Source organism: Ambystoma mexicanum, chromosome 10, assembly GCF_040938575.1.
Source record: "Ambystoma mexicanum isolate Mex_15411 chromosome 10, UKY_AmexF1_1, whole genome shotgun sequence".
NCBI classification, from domain to species: Eukaryota; Metazoa; Chordata; class Amphibia; order Caudata; family Ambystomatidae; genus Ambystoma; species Ambystoma mexicanum.
Genome location: NC_090932.1, coordinates 505,294,599 through 505,315,488, shown reverse-complemented (window position 1 = coordinate 505,315,488; position 20,890 = coordinate 505,294,599). Strand labels below are relative to the sequence as shown.

At 45.5% G+C, this 20,890-nt stretch overlaps 1 protein-coding gene across 1 annotated transcript in view; it reads left to right on the top strand.

Moving 5' to 3' along the window:
- The window catches only part of LOC138493192 (kyphoscoliosis peptidase-like), a 540,186-nt gene that overhangs the window by 100,918 nt on the left and 418,378 nt on the right, over positions 1-20,890 (top strand). The window contains exon 2 of the mRNA XM_069620355.1: positions 7,622-7,704. Within this exon, the coding sequence (XP_069476456.1) occupies positions 7,622-7,704 (83 nt within the window). The remainder of the gene's footprint in view (positions 1-7,621; positions 7,705-20,890) is intronic.

The window sequence follows — 20,890 nt, the reverse complement described above, 5'->3', positions numbered from 1 at the left end:
TGCATCACATCTAGGTTTCCTCTCTAACAGACCCTCCCAAGTCCAAATGGGTTCTTTTCTCCCCTCCACCTCACTCTCCCTGTTGGCATCCCTCAGGGATCTATCCTATCATCATGGCTCTTCAACATCTACATGGCCTCTCTGGGCCACCTGATCTCCACCTATTCCCCTCATTTCCAGTGTTATACAGATGACACACAGCTTTCTTTCTGGCTGCCTTCCCCTACCTCCTCCTCTTCCTGCCTTATACCTGACTGCTATTCAGGCATGGTGTTCTGCCAATGATCTCTGTCTTAATGCCATTAAGACAGAAATCCTTCTCATTGGGTTGCCTGCTACTAGTTTCCCCCCACTCTCAGGCCAGACTCCTTGGGTCCCCTCGCCTCACCCACTTGTGAGGCAAACATCTTGGAATCATCTTTGACCCCTCTCTCTCCTTCTCTCCACATACCACAGACCTTGCCAAGAAGTCAAATGTTCAGCTTCTTCTCCTCAGGGGCATTCTACCTTTCCTCACCTTCTCCCAGAAGCTCAATGTCTCCAGAGCCCTAGTTCTCTCTAGGCTTGACTATTGCAATAGCCTCTTCCTCAACCTTCCTCTTTCTTCCCTTTGCTCGCTTTGCTCGCTTCAACTAATCAACTTCAACTAATCCAGGATAGGACTGCAGGACTTATCCTTGGACTCAGTTCCCTTCACAACTTAGGCCCCAGGTCCCCTGTGTTCATGCCACTTGTATCCCCACGCAACCTGTCCCTTCTCCCTCGGCCTAGCGCATCCTTCTTGCGTTGCTCCCCACGCAACTTGCCCACAAAACTGGCCTAGTGTGTCCTTCTCTGCATTGCTCCCCGCGTTACGTGTCCCCGCTCCCCCGGCCTAGCGCATCCTTCCACCGTTGCTCCCCACACAACTTGCCCACGCAACTGGCCTAGCACATCCCTCACTGTGTTGCTCCCCACGTAACTTGTCACCGGTCCCCTGGCTTTGCACATCCTTCTCAGCGCTGCTCCTCACGCAACCCAGGCCTTCTTCCTTCCTCTCCTTCCTCTTTGGGCTCCCCCGAGCCTCGATCAGTGTATTTTCCCTGCTTGTGTCTCTGTATTCCATTCCACACCCTATCGTATGAGACTATTGTGTTGTCAATCTATTGAATTGCTTGTTTTTCCCTCTTACGTCCAGGTCTCCTTGGATTACTAGTGTTTGTGCATTTTGTTTTGTAGGGTGACCATTGTACTGAATTCATGCTCATCATGTGCATTTCTCTTGTGCCCCTATAGGTGCCCTAGGACTGCCAGTTTTGCATTTTCTCTACTGAACTTGCATTTGCATGCCCTTGAGTACTATTGTAGTGTACATTTGTTGCACTGTTTTCTCCACTCAGTCCTCTAGGGCCCTCCTAGGTTCCAATGTTCTTGTTCTTGTTCTGTGGTGTACTTACTTGTTGCCCCTTCTTTGTGCGTGACCCCTCTTGTGCCTCCCTCCGGTTTCCCCTGTGGCGTGTGGCCCCCCTCCCCCTCCTGCCTGGGCTGCCCCACAATTCTTACTCTCTCTTGCCCTCTGTCTCCCCTAACTGCTATTCTATCGACTATCCTATCCATCTCACTAAGTCTGGTAGGAAGAAGCTAAAAGGGACATCCTGGTCTCCAACCCAGGCCTCCCTATCACTGATACCTACACCAGTGCTTCCTCCAGACAGACCTTCATCCTCTTTGTCGTACCCTCTCCAGGATTATGGACCCCACATGTGGTCTCTGTTCTCTCTCCTTTTTCCTCCTCTCCCATTAATGGTGGCACCCAGCGGGAGGCCCTCCTGGCTGGTATCTGATCATTGCATCTAATGCCATTGCATCTAATGCCATTCCATATAAATGTGTCCATCTAAAAAATGTCCCTCGAATGCATATTTGTGAGGGGGGTAAAGGGTTAATTTTTGATTAGGTGCATTATAAAGGGTAAAAAACAGGGGTTGGGGACCTCCCCCCAAAACAAAAAAAAGAAAGAAAATAATAATGCATTTGATGCAAATTTCGTAGATGGAAAACATTTGATGCAAATGCATGTCAATGCAAGGAATTTGATGCAATGACCATAAACCCTCCTGGCCCCCTTCCACTCCTCCAAGACCATCATTAATGTCTACTTAAATGGCACCATCTTGGTCCAGGGCCCTCAGGCCAATCTCCTCCTTTTTGATAAATGCTTCACGCATCTTATCAACTTCCTTCCTTCTCCTGCCACTCCTACCTACCCCTCTCTGGCTCCTCCACTACATTCCTCCTCCGCCACATCTCTGGCACCCTCCTCTGCTTCTCTGCTGCCCCCTCTCTGGCACCCTTCACTGCATCTCTGGCCGCTCTACCTTCTCCTTCCTCCACCACCTCTCCGGCACCCACTTCTTCCTCTCTGAATACTTAGACAACTCCTTCTCCCTCTGCCCATTCTCTAACACTTCGCCAGGGCATATGTCATGCCTGTACCCCTCCACTGAAGTCTTGCAAAAGTGGCAATCTGCTCCACTTGGCTACTCTTAACTCTCTCTCTGCTGTCAAACACTCCTCAGACATCTGCCATCTCTTCAAAGAGCTTGATCTGGATGTACTCGGTCTCACAGAGACTTGGTTGACGGCCAGCTTTGTCACGAGTTTTAACACTCTCCTTTCTGATGCCTACAAGATCCTCTATGAACCCAGAACCAATCTTTCTGGAGGGAGAATAGCCCTGATCTTCCCGGAGTGGATCCCTGCTTCTGTCATTTCTGCACAGGCCTACTCCTCCTTTGAATGGCTGGTTTGCAGGCTCCCTATCTCTCCTGGCCTCTCTCTCACTGTCGCCATCTTATACAGGCCGAGTGGCCAGGTCACCATCTTCCTCTCTGAGTGGGCTGACCTCTCCTCTTCCCTCCTTGCCTCTACCTCTCAACTTCTACTCCTCAGAGACCTCAACATCCACTTTGATGCTTCTAGCCCCTCCTCTGGCCTCTTTCACAACCTCTTCGACTCTCTCTCTCTATTTCCCCCCTGGCCCGACTCACTCTGCAGGGCACACCTTGGATGTTCTGATCTCTTCAGACCTCCCCCTCTCAAACCCTCTCACCACTCCTCTCTTGGACTGACCACTTTCTTCCCTCCTCTCACTGGTCGCTCTCTGCCCCTCAGGTTAAGCTGACCCCAGCACTGCCACCCACCTTCTCAGTCATCCGGCCCATGAAGCGTGTGTCAGTGGAGGCTTTCGCTGCTACTTTCTCTCCTCATCCCACACCTTGGGCTGACTCACACTCAGACCCAGCCCTTTCGAACATTCATCTCGCAATCTCTAATACCCTGGATGTTCTTGCCCCTGTCATGAGGATCCATTTGTAGCCTCCTTCCAAGTGCATTTCTTGGAATTATTCAAACGTCACCACCCTTAAGCGCAAGTGTAGGGTGGTTGAGAGGAAGTGGAGGGCATCAGGCTCATCCTCTGATAAACTGGCCTGCCGCCTGCTACAAAGGCAATACAGACTCTCTTTCGTTTCTAAGAAGAGAGCCTACTTCAAAGCCTGCATCTCTGTGGCCTCTAACAAGTTGGCCGAACATTTCAAAATCTGCAAGGAGCTGGCCAATCCTGTGGCAGTCCCCACCTCCACTTCCAGGTCCTTTGCACAGCTTTGGCATCTCATTTCACCACTAAAACTCAGGACATCCTGTCCATTCTCTCTTGCTCCTCTCTCTCTACTACTCCAGGACCCTTTCCAGCCATACCTTCTCTTCCTTTTCCTCCTTCTCCCTGTTCACTTCTGATAATGTTTCTAAGCAAGTCTGATCTATGAAAGTCTCATCAAAGCAGGTGCTTCCCTGCTCCACCACAAGAATTAAGGATCACATCAACACCCTTGCTCCAGCCTTGGCTGATTTCTGCAATCACTTTTGCAACTGGAACCTTCCCTTACCTCCCTTGTGAACCACCTTGTTAAGAAGCCCTCTGCCGATCCTTCCACTTGGGCAAACTACCACCCAATCTCCATCACTCCTTTCCTGGGCAAAATCCTGGAAAAGCTAGCCATCTCCCAGTTTATTCTACATACTGAATCTGTTGGTTGTCTCCATGACCACCTGTCTGGCTTCAGAGCAGCCAGAAGCATGGAAACCGCTCTCCTGAACACCTGTGAAGACTTGCTCTCTAATCTTGACTCTAACCTTCCTTCTGTCCTTATTCTCCTTGATCTATCCTCTTCTTTTGACATTGGTCAATCATGCCATCCTGCTCAATTGTCTCTGGGACAACTTGGGTATCTCTGGTCAGGCCCTAGCCTGGTTGACCTCCTTTCTCTCAGATCAACCCTCCCAAATCCAACGTGGATCCTTCTTCTCTTCTAACTCCCTCTCTCTAGATGTGGTGTTTCCCAGGGGTATAGACTCTCTCCCTGGCTCTTTAATCACTATCTGGCAACTCTGGGCCACTGCATCTCTACTTTCTGTTCTAACTTTCAGTGTTATGTGGATATCACCCAGCCCTCCTTCAGGCTCCCCTCAGCCTCTTCTGCTCCTTCTCTCGTACCTGACTGTCTATTCGCAATTCATGAATGGTGTGCCTCCAGCGATCGCTGCCTTAATGCCAGTAAGACTGAGATCAACCTCATTGGAATACCTGCTCCCGCCTTCCCTCTCTCACTCTGGCCGCCCCCCCTTGGGCCTTCTACATGCACCTTCCTGCGAGGCTAAGAACCTTGAAGTCATCTTTGACTCCACCCTCACCTTCTCTCCTCACATCTCTGACGTCTCTAAGAAGTCACACTATCAGCTGCACCTCCTCAGAGGTATTATTCCTTTTATCACTTTCCCCCAGAAGCTCACTGTGTCCAGAGCCCTAGTTCTCTCTAGGCTGGACTACTACAACAGCCTCTTTCTAAATCTGCCTGCCTTTACTCTTCGCCCTCTACAACTAATCCAAAACAGGACTGCGAGACTTGCCCTTGGCCTCAAGCCCAGGGATTGTATCTCTCCAGCCCTGAAATCTCTCCACTGGCTCCCTGTGGCTGCAAGGATCAAGTTCACCCTCTGCATCATCCACAAGGCTTTCTGGGGCCAGGGACCACACTACATCCAACTTTCTCTTCCCAAGCATCTTCCTTCTCGAGCCCTCCACTCATTCATCTCCAACTCTCTGAGGGTCAGACATTTCTCCAGGCAGAGAGTGGGAGGTAGACCTCTTTTCTTTGGCTGGGGCCTCCTTGTGGAACAGCCTCCCTGCCTCTCTCAAACTTGAGCAGGACCACCTAAGGTTCCGGAAGCAACTCAAGACCTCCCTTTTTGCTTCTGCTTACTCTCTCCCTTGCTGAAGCCCCTGTCTGCTGCACTAGCTGGTTACTTGGCCACCCACTGAACCTACGGTACCAGGCTCCTACATGACCAGTTGCCCTTGCACTGCCTCTGAGCCCCCTCTCAATTAGGGACTGTATATGCAACCCTAGAGTCCCCTGACTCCTTGCACTTATGAGCCACTTCCTGGCAGCACTTACACGTTCCTTTGCACTCCCCCTATCCCCGGCACTACTCCCCTCCCTCCCCCCGCATTTGGGCGATCTGAATGACACAGGCCTAGTAAGATCATTGTTGTTTTGTCCTCCTTCTGTTTTCCCTTCCTTGACTTGTCACGCCTAGAAACACTTGTGTACAGGCACGTTATAAATGACTTATCATATCACATCATATCCCTTGAAAGTGCATTACATTATTCTTCAATGTGTCTCTGATGTACCTCAAATCTAGGTATACCTGAAATTACTAATTGAATTTGTTCATATTGTATTGAGTTTGTTTTCACACCTAGGTATCCCTCTGAAAGTGCATTGATCTATATTGCGCTCTATTATGTTCACATCTAGTACATTATTTTTACATACAGTGTTGCATCTAGTAGGCATCCATAGTTAATCATACTGGTTTATTATCTATATTGTATGCTGTTGTGTTTACATATCTGCATCCCTAAAAACACTCTTTTCAATGCTTTATATTGTGCGATGTTGTGCAGGCTGTGTTTTTGATACCTAGGTATCCTTACGAAACCCACTAACAACCTCCTGCTCAACCACGCTCACTTACCACATGCTGATCTACCATCTAACACAAATGGCTAGACAAAACCTTCTCCCTGGGCCTAAGCATTCCAAAATATGAGGCCTCTAGAACCAACTTGCAAACCTCATTATCTGGCCTAAACCACATGACACCTGACAAGTCAAACAGCTGAGGCCTCCAATCTGGAAACAATGCTCCTTTGATGCACTCATAAAAATCTACCTATAAAGCAAACTCACATAGACCATTTGCTCCTGGTTCTACTCCCACCAACAGCGAAGCACAACATCTTGTCTTTTCCCTCTTCTCCCTCAACAACCCCCCCACCCCTCCCCCCCCCCATTACTCATTTTCCCTTTCGGCTGCAAGAAAGTTGCTTTACTCCATGAAAAAGACAGCGTTGTGTGTTAAAAATTCCAATAAAATAACATAACAAAATATGAAATTAAATAACATTACATTGCATAACATAACATAACTAAGGACTAGTGTGAAGTAATGATAATTAGAGTAATGATGTTTATTTTTACATAATCAAAGCAATACATAAAGCCTTTCTGCTTTTATGACTACCATATCCATCAAATGAGATGAAAAACAGACTAACAGTACAAGCGATTGCTAGTCTCTTTACTATCTCCATTAGAGCAGGTGGTAAACCATGCAGGATAACAGAAGAGGGAGCTGCAAGTCTTTTGATCATGTCCATTGAAGGCGATGGAAAATAGACTATCAGGACCTGCTGAGAGCGCAGAGCTGCTACTTACCATAGGAGTGGCACCCCAATGAAGCAATGTGGAAGGGGCACAAGTGGGGTGAAATCCTATTCATAAAAATATGAACTAAACAAAATGAAAAATCAGACAGAACACTTGATCCAAACAGAGTGCAAAATGATAGTCAATCATTTTGCTTTTCTATGTATGTGGATTGAACAAGATAGGCTCCAATAATGTGCATACATTCTTTCTAAAACAACTGACAACAATATAATTCACTTATTGGCAATTCATTTTATATGCACCACATAATCTAGCTACCCTCATGAATTGCAGGTGTCTATTGCACAATGAGCATTATTTACCATACAATTAACCTCTGTTTGAAACTATGGGTCTTAATCGGTATCCGGTCATTGCATCGAATACAAAGCATCGACACACCATACCATTGAAAAAAAATGCATCAAAAAAAAACATTGAATGCACTTTTTTCAATGGTAAAGGGTTTAGTTTAGTAAAAATGTGTTTTAATGGTTTAAAAAGTGGGGTTGGGGGAACCCCCCATAAAAAAAATGTAAAGAAATGCATTACATGATTTTTTTTTAGATGATTTTTTTGTCAATGGTATGGTTGTCGATGGTTTGGCTGTCACTGCACTCACTAGGAACCTCTTAATCTGCAGTTAAAACGGCCAACCAGGTCTCGCTGGCTTACCTAATCAAGAACACATGGGTCTCCTCTAAACCATTAACTTCAGGCGTTCTCTTCTTGTGTTGCAGCGTTGCACATCTTCATGTAGGCGATGTAGAGACTTTTTGATTTTGTTTATTGTTTGTGCCTAGTTTATCCATGGGATCGATCAAGTTTGAAATCTTTGGAAATGGATCTGCAAACGTTTGCGAAACTGGATGCCTATGCTTCAAAGGTAATGAGGTTTCTATTAATCAGTGACTGCATGTGCAAACTTGTTTTTTGCAGATATGCCTTTTATCCACCCTATACTATTGCAACACTTTTCTTTTTGTGTCTTTTTCTTTATACATTTACATTGGAGTAAATAGTTATGGAATGGTAGTTTCTGAGGTAGGCAGTGATAAAATTGCGGCAAAAATGTCGCCTGTACAAAAAATGGCGGCAAAAATGTTGTGATAGGAACCATTAAAGGAGCATCCCATTACACCATTTTACAGGGAGCGGGGGTTGCGGTGGTGTCCCCCCGCTCCCCTTAAATGGTATAATGGGTCCAGGGGTGCAGGGGTGTCCCCTGTATCCCTTACATGGATTGCGGTGGCTAAACCACAGCCTTTTTGCCGCAATATTTTGTGTCCACGTCCATTTTTGCCGCAATTTTAACACATGGAACCGTTTTTGAAATGGAAAGAGGAATACACTCATTTCAGCCTGGACTGTGTAAATATCGTTGGGCTGATGGGTGGTTTGAAGTTCCAAGTTATTTTGTGAAAACCTACATAGATTCTTTCTGCAGGGCTCTCTGGGTGAGTTTTTAAATAGAGGAGTCCAACAACTAAAGGAAAGTAAGAGCAAAAGGTAGACAATGGTCCCTCTATGTTGTACAAACCAGGCATGGTAAGATACACCGGGTTTGAGATGCATTTATGGAGTCACTTTATCCTTTCTCTTACATCTTCCAGTGAGATGGTGTATTTACCATTTACCATTTAGTACGTAGCACCCTCAAGACTTGCATAACTAGGGAGAGATGCAAGAAAAGTGTAATAGATATAGATAGAGGGAAAAGTGCCCTGGCCTTTTTTCAACACTCATAACAAAGCACAGAAGGGACAGTCTTGCTGGGGTGTCCTGTTGTTGGGGACCTTCCCACAAAAGTGTCTCAGGTTATTCTAATGCAATTAAATCAACTATTATATGTACTCTATCAGGGCACGCAATTCTGGATGTTCAATTTCTGGTCAAGAGAACATTTCCAACCCAAGGTTTGGTCTGGTAGTCAGGCTCAGACCATCATTTTACAAGCGTTCATACTGTGGTGATTGGTTTACATATCATTATATATTTATTTTTATTTCTTTATTGGAATTTATAAAGCGCACAAAGCGGCCGTGTGGTATTGTGGCGCTGTTACAAGAGTGCGTACTTAGTTACACAGAAAAAGACGACGACAAAAGCACCTGTCAGTGTTCTTGGTTTGTTTGTTTGTTTTGTTTGTTTTATTCATTTGTAGAGCGCACCACACCCAAGGGTATCAGGGCACAGTAGCAACAAGGATTTTCTCAGCTTGGTTACAGTGCTGTATAGTAATTTACAGGTATGAACATGGGTAAGTACAGATACAAGAACAAGGCAGAAGCATAAAAATGCAATTTACAAAATGTACATAAGGCAGGCCAGCATGGGTGAGGTTAACGGTCATTTTCGTTTATCCACTGAATGTAGTTGCGCCTAAAGTGGGGATAGGTTTGAGGTGTCCTTAAGGTAGGTGGTAAGGAGTTTCAATGTTGGGCTGCTTTCACCTGGAAGCTGTTACCAACAGTTTTGGTTCATTTGAATCTGGGGACTGTGAGTAAATTGTAGTTCGCAGTTCTGGTAGATCAGTTGGGGGTGTATCTCTTAAATCTGTCGACAAGGTAGCGGGGGGCTGCATTATTGAGGCATTTGTGCATCAGAGAGGCTACCTTGAGCATTATTTTGTCATTTGTGGTGACCAAGTTGTGGGCTCTTGTATGGGAGGATTGGTCCAAGAGACCCCCCTCCCCTGCAGCCTCTCCCCCTTGTGAAGTCCATGGCTCGTCGGGGGTTCCCCCTGCCACCAGGGCCCAGGTGGCGGTTGGACCACTGGCTGAAGTCATTTGACCAAACATGCTGTATTAAGCTAGGCCCTGGAAACCATTTTATGAAATCATAATGGCATGAGCCCTGTGCACCGCAGCGTGGCCCCCACCCTTGGAGAGTCTCACTTGTCCCCGCGGCCGCAGCTCCCTGGCAGATCCACTGAGAGCCCGTTCCCACGAACAGACGGACATGAGCTAGTGCTAGATGCAAACACTGTAACATTCACCTTCCGCAGTGTATCACTGCCCTCAGCATGACCCGGCCAGCAGGGCCAGGGTGGAAAAGAATTGTAAAATGGTCCCCCGACAAAAGTAGAGACCCCAAATACTAATATGCAAACTGCCTGTGATGAAACTCTTCTCTTTAGGACCTTTTTGATTAAAACATGTAACCTCCAGGAAGATGGCAGAATGTGTGTTTATATGGCATTCTGGGTGAAGTACCCACATCACCGTAGCTATGCGCAAATGGTAAAAGTGCCCCGGGGTTTTCATGTTATATGTTTCACCGAGCAGAATGCACTCCAAGGTCCTATGCCATAACTGAACTAATGCTGCTAGAGTGCAAAGGAAGACAAGTGCAACCACATTGGAAGCTCATGTAAATTGTGCACGAAAATGCACAAAATGTATTTGAATGTCCAAGCTCACCATGTGTCACTGCCATCAGTCTCATTGGCCAGTTGTTCCTGCGTGCTCCACCAACCTTACTACTACCTCGCTTACTGTGTATGTATAGAAATGTAACAAAATGTTGTGGTTGTTAAATACTTAACATATAGATATCAATTGCAAAGTGGGTATAGGTAACTCATTTGAAATGGCCATGTAAAGGCACTAACAATATAGATAACATAAGCTTTGAAAAGAATCAATGAGTATTGTACATTATATGAATGTTTCTGCCTCTTTCACATAATCTGCAACACACAAGGAAAATACCATTGTGGGCATATCCAAGGCCATTCCCCCTTCCTCCCCATTGAAGCCTGCCAGACGGAAAGCAGAGGCCTGTGCTGCTCTGCCTCACCTCCCCCAATTCGGCTGGAGCCGCTTCAAGCATTCATGTTCCCCCGCAGCGCCCAGGGCCGCGGCCAGCCACCTGATTTATTTACAACCCAGCAGTAAACCCCGGCCATAAACGCAGGCCCGAAGATGCCCTTTCTTAGGCTCCACGACCCACCAGTTCACCCCAGGTTAATGGCCCGTGTAAAATTACGACAACCAATATTATAGCAACACTGTAGGAACACATTCATAATGACTTCTAACGAGACATGATAACTTGGACAGCTCGCCTCTTGCCCTGAGACCCAACCTCGCGACCTATGATACCCGGTCAACAGGACGATGGTAACAATGTATTGATGTATCACCAAAAGACTCCACTCTAGATGCATTCCTCCTGTGTTGCATTAACCTGTAGAATAACCTATTGGGAGATTTACTGGGGACGAAAATATTGCAATATTGAATGAATGCGGTGTGCGTGGCCTTAGGGCAGAAAGCCAAGAAAGACGTTCATCACTGACACTGGTCACGGCTGGCACAACAACACCACCCGGATGAGCCCAGCTGACCTGCCCGGCCCGGCCCACGTGGGTAACCAGTGACGTCCACCAACCACGGCAAACCACATCACAGCTGCACCTATAGTTAGTCATCGCCACCCAATCCCCATGAACTTGTGCCCCCTATAGTGTGTAGGTTCTTATGATGCATTTTTGTAAATATATACGCCTGTCTCTGCTATTGTCAGACAGAGCGCTCTCGGAGTTTGCAGAGTCCTTTGCATGCACTATTCTGACTTATATAAACTCCCATTAAGCTTACCCGCACTTTGTCTTAGCCTTATTCCCATCTTGGGAGAGTCCATTATTGTCTCTCATTGTGGGGAGGATCGTGCTATCGGGGGACGCTCGCCTTCAGTGGTGACCCCGAAAGCGTGATTATTTTCCCTTAATATATATATATATCCCTACCGTCCCCTTTGGCACGAAAGTCTCTGGTCGAAAAGGGATACGCACGGTGCGCCGGCTCCGGAAGGCTGCCCGCCAATGGCGACCGGTACGCTCAGAAGTGCACACTCAACAGGGAGAGGGTACGGGATCCCGGTTGAAAAATCCCCTTTGAGTACCGCTCTCCAGAGCCAGGGCTGACCGTTGAGCGTACGGCAACACTGCCTGGACGGACCCAGTTCGGAGACTCTCGGTTCAAGACGGGCACGTGAGTATTAAGTGCGAGCAACCATAAAGGGAGCAGGGGAGGAAAACAGGACAGGGAACGAGGTTGTTTGAAAGGGGACACTTTGGGACTACTAAGAACCACTCTAGGCTTTCTTTACTTTTTCTTTGCATATGGCCATTAGGATCAAGAGGTGAAAAGAGATAAAGAGACGGAAACCTAGCTCCGCGAGGGGGTAGAAGGCGGCGCCGCATAGTGCTATCTTGACTAGTACTGGGAATATATGAAGAAGTGGAAAATGAGATAAAGGTGTCTGGTAAAGGAAGACATTAGGGACTGCTATTCTTTCTATTCTTCTCTCTGGGTTAATGGGGAAAAAACAGGGTTAGTACCAAAAAAAAAGAAAAGAAAGATAACCTAAGTAAAAAGATGAGTTTATATCAAAACTACAAAGACGAATTCATATCAGATCAAGAAAGAAAGGGACAGCTAGAAAGGGAGGAAAGGGATTACAAATTGAGCTGTGAACAGAGTATTTATATTTGTATTTGTATTTTATTTATTTGTAATGCGCACCTAACCCGAAGGTAGCCAGGCGCAGAGGCAGCAAGAGGGTTGCAAAGCTTCGTTACATACGTGTGGTGAGGTCCAGCTAGGGTTACATTGCTGGACGTATCACGCCAAGTAGGAGGGTAGAACATGTACATTAAAGGCAGTACTATAAACATATTTACATTCAGTGAGTAGGGGTAGAACATAACATGTACATTAGGGCAATAGGGCAATACTATAAACATATTTACATTCAATGAGGCGCTGCATGGTAGTGGCGAATCTGGGTCTCTATGTTCACATCACATGTGTCAGAACATATTTGTCAAGATGAATGTGTAAAAGTGGTCATAAGTGCATAAATATGGTGTGGTCATGGTAAGTGTGACCAGAAGAAATTTTACGAGGAAGAGCGCAATGCAGTAAAGTGACTGTTTTCTTTGGATAAATGTGCTGAAGATATTGGTGGTGTACGAAGGCTGGTTTGCTTTTGCATGTGCCCCCTAAATTATACAGAATAGAGGCTGTGCACGGCCATTCTTATATCGCCCAGGGGGCGGAAACACACGCAGGTCCCCACACGCAGAGATACACAAAATACTTAGATATATCTGGTGATACATACATATATATATATTCAGTAAAAAAAACTTAAAGGGGCGTTATGGTTAAGTTGCGCTACTAAAAACCTATGAAATAACTAGCTCATGATATTTATCCCAATGATTCTTGACAGTTTTTGGTCAGCATTATAAGAATCCCTTGTACAGAGTTTTTATGAAAAGTAAATGCACATGTGATGTCATCAGTGATGTCATCAGTGACATATGTGATGTCATCTTTGATGTCCTGGGTGTTAGTGTTAGCAGTGCACAGTGGCGTGAGTTATGATTGCTTATGTTACCATAACTGCTGAATTTCAGGGGTTTTTCGGTTTTATTTTGAACCATAACGTCCCTTTAACAAAGTTTTTTCACGGAATTTCATAGGTTTTTAGTAGCGCAACTTAACCATAACGTCCCTTTAACAACGTTTTTTTAATTAATTTCATAGGTTTTTAGTAGCGTAACTTAACCATAACGTCCCTTTAGCAAAGTTTTTTTCACTGAATTTCATAGGTTTTTAGTAGCACAACTTAACCATAATATCCCTGACTTCATATACATGTAACATAGAACATACTAACCCCCTCGTAGTGATTTTCATGTCCGCGGACTACCGCCATGTCCGCAGACATATCGAAAATCTGAGCGTGGTGAATGTAAATTTAAATAGTGTGCCCCATTTCCCCTTTGAAGTTGGCTCTGAAAAGAGCTGTTTTTTAAAAAAAAATGTTTACAGATGCTTGACAAACACCTGTTATTTTGTATTTCTTTTCTTGTTTTTTTTTTTCTTACTTTACTCCTAAAATCTTCACATAACCTTCTCCAAAGCAACCCTTACATTCCAAAATAGAAAGGCATTTCCCGTAAAAGATAAAGAAATGCCATCTTCTTTAAAATTAACAGCATTACTGGCATCAATATTCTCATTATTACAGAAGGAAGAACATACCAGCTCTAAGCATGAAGGCACACATTCCTCGGTTGATGACACACCTAGCAATGTTTTGCTGAGGACAAAAAACTGAACTATTGTCCCATATTGCCCTAGGTAGTAATCCAGAAAAAATTACTTTCGCATTTGGAAGGATCTTCATTACGGCTTGAACCAAGCATTCCAAATCAGCCAACAAAGTTGGGGCACTGACGTTGCCCAAATGGAAAGCACCATAGTGCAAAACTACCATATGCGAACTGTTCATCGTGGCCATATCCTCACAAACTTGTACAATTCCCTGTGCATTGCAATCAGGCACAGTGCTCCACACCACCTCCACTCCTTTCACATCAAAGTTCTTTGGTTCTTTGCAACATGCCTGCATTGAGCATGCTGCTGTAAACCATGCACAAACATATCTCCGAGCACCAACTCCCTGACTTTCTCCACTTCTGCCATCTTCACTACACACAGTCTCTTTCAACACAAATCCACAACCTCGACATCTGATTGGCTGATCCGTACAGTCTTCTTTCCATGTTGGATTTCCTGGAAAAACCCGGATGTAGCACGCCCTGTCCACGAACAGCCGCGGTGTCCGCGGACGGCGTCCACTTTACTCTCTGTGCCATTCCCTCATTGCATACAGCTAAGCAATCACACATACGAATAACGTCCTCAGAACACCCCCATTTTGTGAATTTTCAAACATTTCAGGACAATTATCATTTCATTATTCAACATATTAACATTACAAATATTATACTTTCATATTGTACTCTGCACACAATGCTATGTTTCACCATTAGTAGCTCAGTATACTAGATAGAATCCCATAATACAATGCTATTAATATATATGCATCGTTCAAAGCACTAATAACGGTATGATATTTATTGCAATATCCTTGACACTTTTTTCGCAACATTATAATAAAAATCCCTAGTACACAAATTCCATGAAAAGTACATACACATGTGATGTCATCAGTGATTTCATCAATGACATTTGCGATGTCATCTTTGATGTCCTGGGTGTAAGTCTTAGCAGTGCACGGTGGTGGCGCGAGTTATTTTTCATAGCTCACCATAACTTGCGATTTTCAGGGGTCTTTCAGCTGTACTTAGAACCATAACGTCCCTTAAATAAACTTTTTTTAATATCACGCAAACAATATACAAACATGGCGTGCAAAAACCAACTTCTCACAGATGGCTTTACACAGAACGTTGCAAAGTAAGAATTTATGCTCGTTCACAGTGAAGGTCAGCTGCTTCCATTTTTTTCTCGGGCCCCGGAGAGGCTCACGAAGCAGACTATAAGGTTGTATTGTGTTTTGACCTTGACAGACAGAGATTATGATGAAAGACTTCTCTTGAAGGAGTGTTGCTAAAACGTAAGAGAAGATAAGGATGAAATTTCTGAAACAAAACCACTTTTATATATTATATCACTATGCGAAAGATCTTTCGCACACGCAGAGTCGTATTTTGGGACTGCACTACTGGTAGACAATGGAAATTGCAATTGTACTGTAAGTAACCCTTTAGATTATTTTATACCAAATATAATTACAATAGCGTAGCATTAAAGACCGCTCAAGTTGAACTTGTTCGTTGAAAGTGGCATAATGTTTTCTACCGTGCACTATCACCGCCGAATTGATCCCCTGTCGTTTAGAGGGCTCTGAAAAAGGCAGACGACACAGAGTGGGTTAATAGAAATAATTTAACCGGTCTATAGGCGGTCAAGCGCTCTACTCGCTGTGCCACTTCACTGTAGCCTGCCAAGTTGCACAGCGAGTACAATGCTCGCTTTGACATCCGTGCACACCTTGCTAATGCAAGTTCGAATCCCGGCAAGGCCAAACTCAGCCTTTCATCCTTCCGTGGTCGATAAATGAGCACCACACACCGTGGTTAATAATAAGCACAGCTTAGATACCTCACGGTTCTAAGCGCTATATGAATGGGAAAATATTATTATTTTATTATTAACATACTCCGTTGCACTATCTTCGATAGCAAATAGTTTCATGCCCTAATAAATAAAATGATGATTTTTAATGAAGATCGGCTGGTGAGACTAATTTATGTTTTTTAAAACGGGTATGTGGCCCCATTTGCCTATGTCACGATTTACAGACTCCAGCGGATGGGGTCTTCAACTGCCAGGTGCAGGTCCAAATATGCAACTTCATGACCCTCACCATTTTATGGGACAATCGCCAAGGACCAATATGCCCTTACGCAGTACTAGCGGCTACAAACAACATACCAACCAATAGGGTGGTCTAATGGCTCGTTGTTGGAGCAACCTTCGGATTATCAGAGCGACCATTTACTGCTTTTATCATAAACCAAGAGCCTATCTACCGCAAAGGAACAACGCGTGGCTCAAAATAAACTTTTGCTGATCGACAGCAGAGACAATAGCAAATCGCTGAATATTCACTAAACATTTCATGTGAAATAAATGTACTTTACCAAATGTACAATCCTGCTGTTTACTTTTAAACCACAGTTTCATATTCCGAATTGTGGCGCACTGAGTTGTAAGCTGATCTAACACCCTCTGTACCGCAATGGAACATCGCGTGCCTCAACATGAACTTTTGCGGATCGACAACAAAGACAAATGCAAATTGCTGAATATTCTCTAAACATTTGATGTCAAATAAATGTACTTTACAAAATGTACAATCTTGCTGTTTGCTTTTAAATCACTGTTTCATATTCCGAATTGTGGCGCGCTGTGTTGTGACATAATATGTGTTGTCTTCCGGGTTCTGGGTAAAGTCACTTAGGACTGCAGAGAACTGGGCGCGTTTGATGACGCACCCTGTAACGTCACGGAGAGAGGCGGGGAATATGAATGCTTTGATAATATCAGGCTTAGGGGCGGGAGATATGATTTAGTGTCGCAAAAGCAAGTCAGCCAGGTCAATAGCGCCAGTCATAGAATTATGACATAATGTCGGCGCACACCAGCCGGATTTATCGTTTCTTTAGTGGACAAAAAGTCGGTTGACGCCCATAGAAAATTGTACTATTAGCGGACAAAAGGAGTGCTCTTAGGACACTTTCACCCTGACAACGAACAATACAAACAACGTTCTCATAACACCCCATTTTGTGTAATTGCAACTATTTCGGGACACCGCGAGTGTTCTTAGAACACATTCAACTAGACAGACTACAATACGGACAGCGTCCTGAGGACAACCCCAGTTTGTGTATTTACGAACAATTAAGTACACCGCGAGTGTTCATAGCTCATTTTTACCTCCCTTGCGAACAAAAATGACACATACTCCGTCCTCTAAACACCCCACCATTTAGTTTATTTACAAAATGTCAGAACAGCCGTGTTCTCCGCGGACAAATCGAACGCAACAAAACGTCTAGCACATAAAAAAACAAAACATTGAACCTATCTCATACTCCCCCACCCTCCCCAAACACTCTTACACACCAACACACGGCACTAAATACAATTTTTTATCCACGTTTCACCGCGCTGTACGCGATCGGCGGCGAATACAAGATGGCGGGCGCCACAGAAAATCTGACGCGCTCCACGCCCCTCGCCGTCCAATCAGCGAACACGTCACATGTCCGCGGAATTGACGCAAGGCCATGGGCCAATCGGGGTGCTGTCCGAGCAGCGAACAGGGAAGTCCGTCCGCGAAGCGAACACAGATATCACTAATTTTTTTGCCTTTCGTTTTGGTCATTTTATAAAAAACTACTGGGCGGATTTACATCAAATTTGCAAAAGCACGCTTTCGGGACCAAGCCCCCGCTCCTGCCGCAAATTTGGTGTAAATCCGTCCAGCGGTTTGGCCTGTGGCCGTGCGCAAAGTTTTTTCCCATTCAGTCTATGGGAAAAAAAAAGTTTTGGGACCCCCCCTATAACTTTGCCCCCCCTGGACAAATCCTCACCAAACTTTGCAAAATAATTCAGAGTGACCCATATACTTTTTTTGCAAAGTTTGGTGAGGATCCGTCCAGGGAGAGCGAAGTTATAAGCCGCCCAAAAAGTGTTCTTCCTATGGAAACAGCAACTTAACCATAACTACATGGCCACTACGGTGGCCATGTAATATACATATATATGTACATATATATCGAGCAACCACAAACCATGGGGGCAGAGACACCATTGGCCCATATTTGTAAGAATCTGCCTGGGTACGCTGAGCGTATCAACAAATATCACGATCAGTGGATTACAGAGCTAAAGGGGGAAGGGTTACCCCAAATATGGCCAGAAGGGGGATCGTTTGACAAGAGTGTCCTAGACATGGTAGCTACATGCATTTGTTTAAAATACAAGGGGAAGCAGTTACATAATAGGAGAGAAATATTAGATCTATGGAGATTGTTTGAAGAAGTACCCCCGCCCAAAAAAAAGGGAGTTAGGTACTGATCTGCCATCTACCACTGACAATCCATTGCTGATGCCAAAAGACGACAAGATGTTGCCAGAAGGGGAGTCACCAGTAGAGGTAACTAGGTTGTATCCAATACTAAATATGCCAGTGCCCGCAGAAGGATACAGTGACCCAACATATGTACCCCCAACAACAGTCACTACGACTCGAGGGCCAACAGCACCCCCACCGTATGAGAGTCATAGAGAGCGCGACCAGGTAAGTACACCAATAGTGAACATAGAGAAACTAACAGAAGACCTAGAGTCTAGGCTCTCTGTAGCAAAAGACGAGCTCTCAAGGATAAAAAGCATATGTGAACAGACAGGGACTAATGCTGCTAGGTCAGAGCTGACATCAAGAGCACAGAGTCATGATAAAACCATTGAGGAAGGGTGGAAGAAGGGGGAGATATTGTTCAGGATACAAGAAGAACCAGCCCGAATAATTGAACTGGAGGAGAGGGAGGAGCGTACTGATGATGAGATAAGGACCACAGGAGGTAGAGAGAAGCTATTGTGTGATATAGAAGAGGACTAAGAGGAAAGTGAAAGATTAAGCATGGCAATGGGAGGAGGAAGTGAGGGGGTGGATGGCGCATGTTCAGGGAGAACCATGGACGAAGAGTGGACAGGACGACTAAGGAATAGGTTGGGGAAAATGGCGCCACTAGGAAAGGACAGAATGAAGGTGAGTACAGATAAGACGACAAAGGGGAAGTTACAACTTCCACTAATACACAGGGGAGGAGGGAGACTGAATTACATACCCTGGGCTAAGATGGATAAGGCCAATCTGTTAAAGCTATTACCACCGCTATCAGGAGGAGCAAGCAAGTGGATATATGCATTTGAAAAACACACAGCCGGGGACCTCTAGCAATAGGTGATGTGAAAAGTCTGCTAGTATCAGCAGTCGGGGATCAGGCTGACAGAGTATGGGTAAAGGCTGGCTTCCCGGGGGTAATGTTAGACTGCGATCGCCATGATGGTGCCTCTTTCAACACAGTACGTGCAAGGGTGTGGGATGCATTAAGAGAGACATTCCCAGACACCCCAGATTTGCAGTCAGTGATGCAATGTACGATGAATGATGGGGAAGATGCTATGGATTACATTTTTCGGGTCCAGGAGATGTGGAGGCGGAAACGGGCACGCCCTGGTATCAATCAACCTCATTATTTTACTTTATAATAAAGAGAGGGCTCCCTAAAGAGGTACAAAAGGCACTTGACAAATTTTCAGGTATTGAAGCAAAAGGGTGGCCAGAAATACAGAGCATAATAGTTCACCACTGTAAAAGAATAAAGGAGAGGGAAAAGGAGCGCAAAAAAGATTGGCAGACGAGGCAAAGTTAGTACAAACAAAACTGGTGAAGGTCGCTGCAGCAGTAGCCACGCTCCCACACAGCAGAGAGGGAGTAGAAGAGGAGGAGGGGCTGGTAGCAATACAGGGGAGGATGGCAACGAATTGGGCAGGAGCGGGGCAGCTACAGTGGAACGAGCAGGAGCAGAAGGGAGGTCCGCAGTGGCAAGATTGGGCCCCTCGAGGGGGACGAGGTGGGTACAGGGGTCGCAGAGGGGGTGGACAAGGGTACGGGGGAAACGGAGGAAATGGATGGCAAGGCCCCAGAGGTGCGCAGGGAAGTTGTTGGAACTGCGGGAGGTGGGGCCACTTTTCCAGAGAGTGCAGGAATAGATCGAACAACGGATTTCAAGAGATGGAACACTATGGTAACCCTCACCCGGGAAGCCCATACAGTCTTCCAATGGGGCGACAACAGAGGGAACAAGAACAGGCGTACCCAGAGCAAAGGCAAGTGCATCATTACAGAACACAGAATCACCCACAAAATAACGACGATATGCACTACACCCCAGGCAACCCTTTCGCAACGAATGCCAATGGAGCACCATCTCCAGCCCCCTATAGTGGTGTGTCAGTAGTTTCTGGAAGTGTCTTCAACCAGGGGGGGACAATGAGACAACCAGCATAGGACAGCCCACAGAGAACGCTTGCGTGTCCTGTTCTATCTACCACCTACGATGCAGCGGCGGAACCATTGGTAGGGGCGCAGATAGGAGACAAGCAGTTCATATTTATGGTAGATTCGGGAGCCAAGAAATCATGTATCTGTGAGGGCCGGTTTCCGTTATCTAACCAAAAGTTAGAGATGCAGGGGTTCTCTGGGGCTGTAGTTGAAGTCCCTTACACAGAAGATTTGGATGTGACAGTGGGGGGTAAAACGGTAAAGACACCCTTACTGTATTATGAACAATCGCCAATAAACCTGCTCGGAAGGGACCTTCTTAGCAAGCTTAACATGACAATATCATTTACAGAAAGAGGGATAGTGTGCTCAACCCCAGGAATATGCCCATTACGCGTAATGCTGGTGGTACATGCTCGGGCAACAGCACCAGAAATACGCGGCATGCCAGTGGATGAAAGAATCTTCATCGAAGGTCTGAAAACATTGGCCCAAGTAGTTCCCGAGCTAAAAAAGTTAGAGTGGAGAATACCCGCAGAATTTATCTTCCGCCCAATAGTACGCCCAGACATAGCGCCAGGGTCAGTGGTATCCTTAGACCT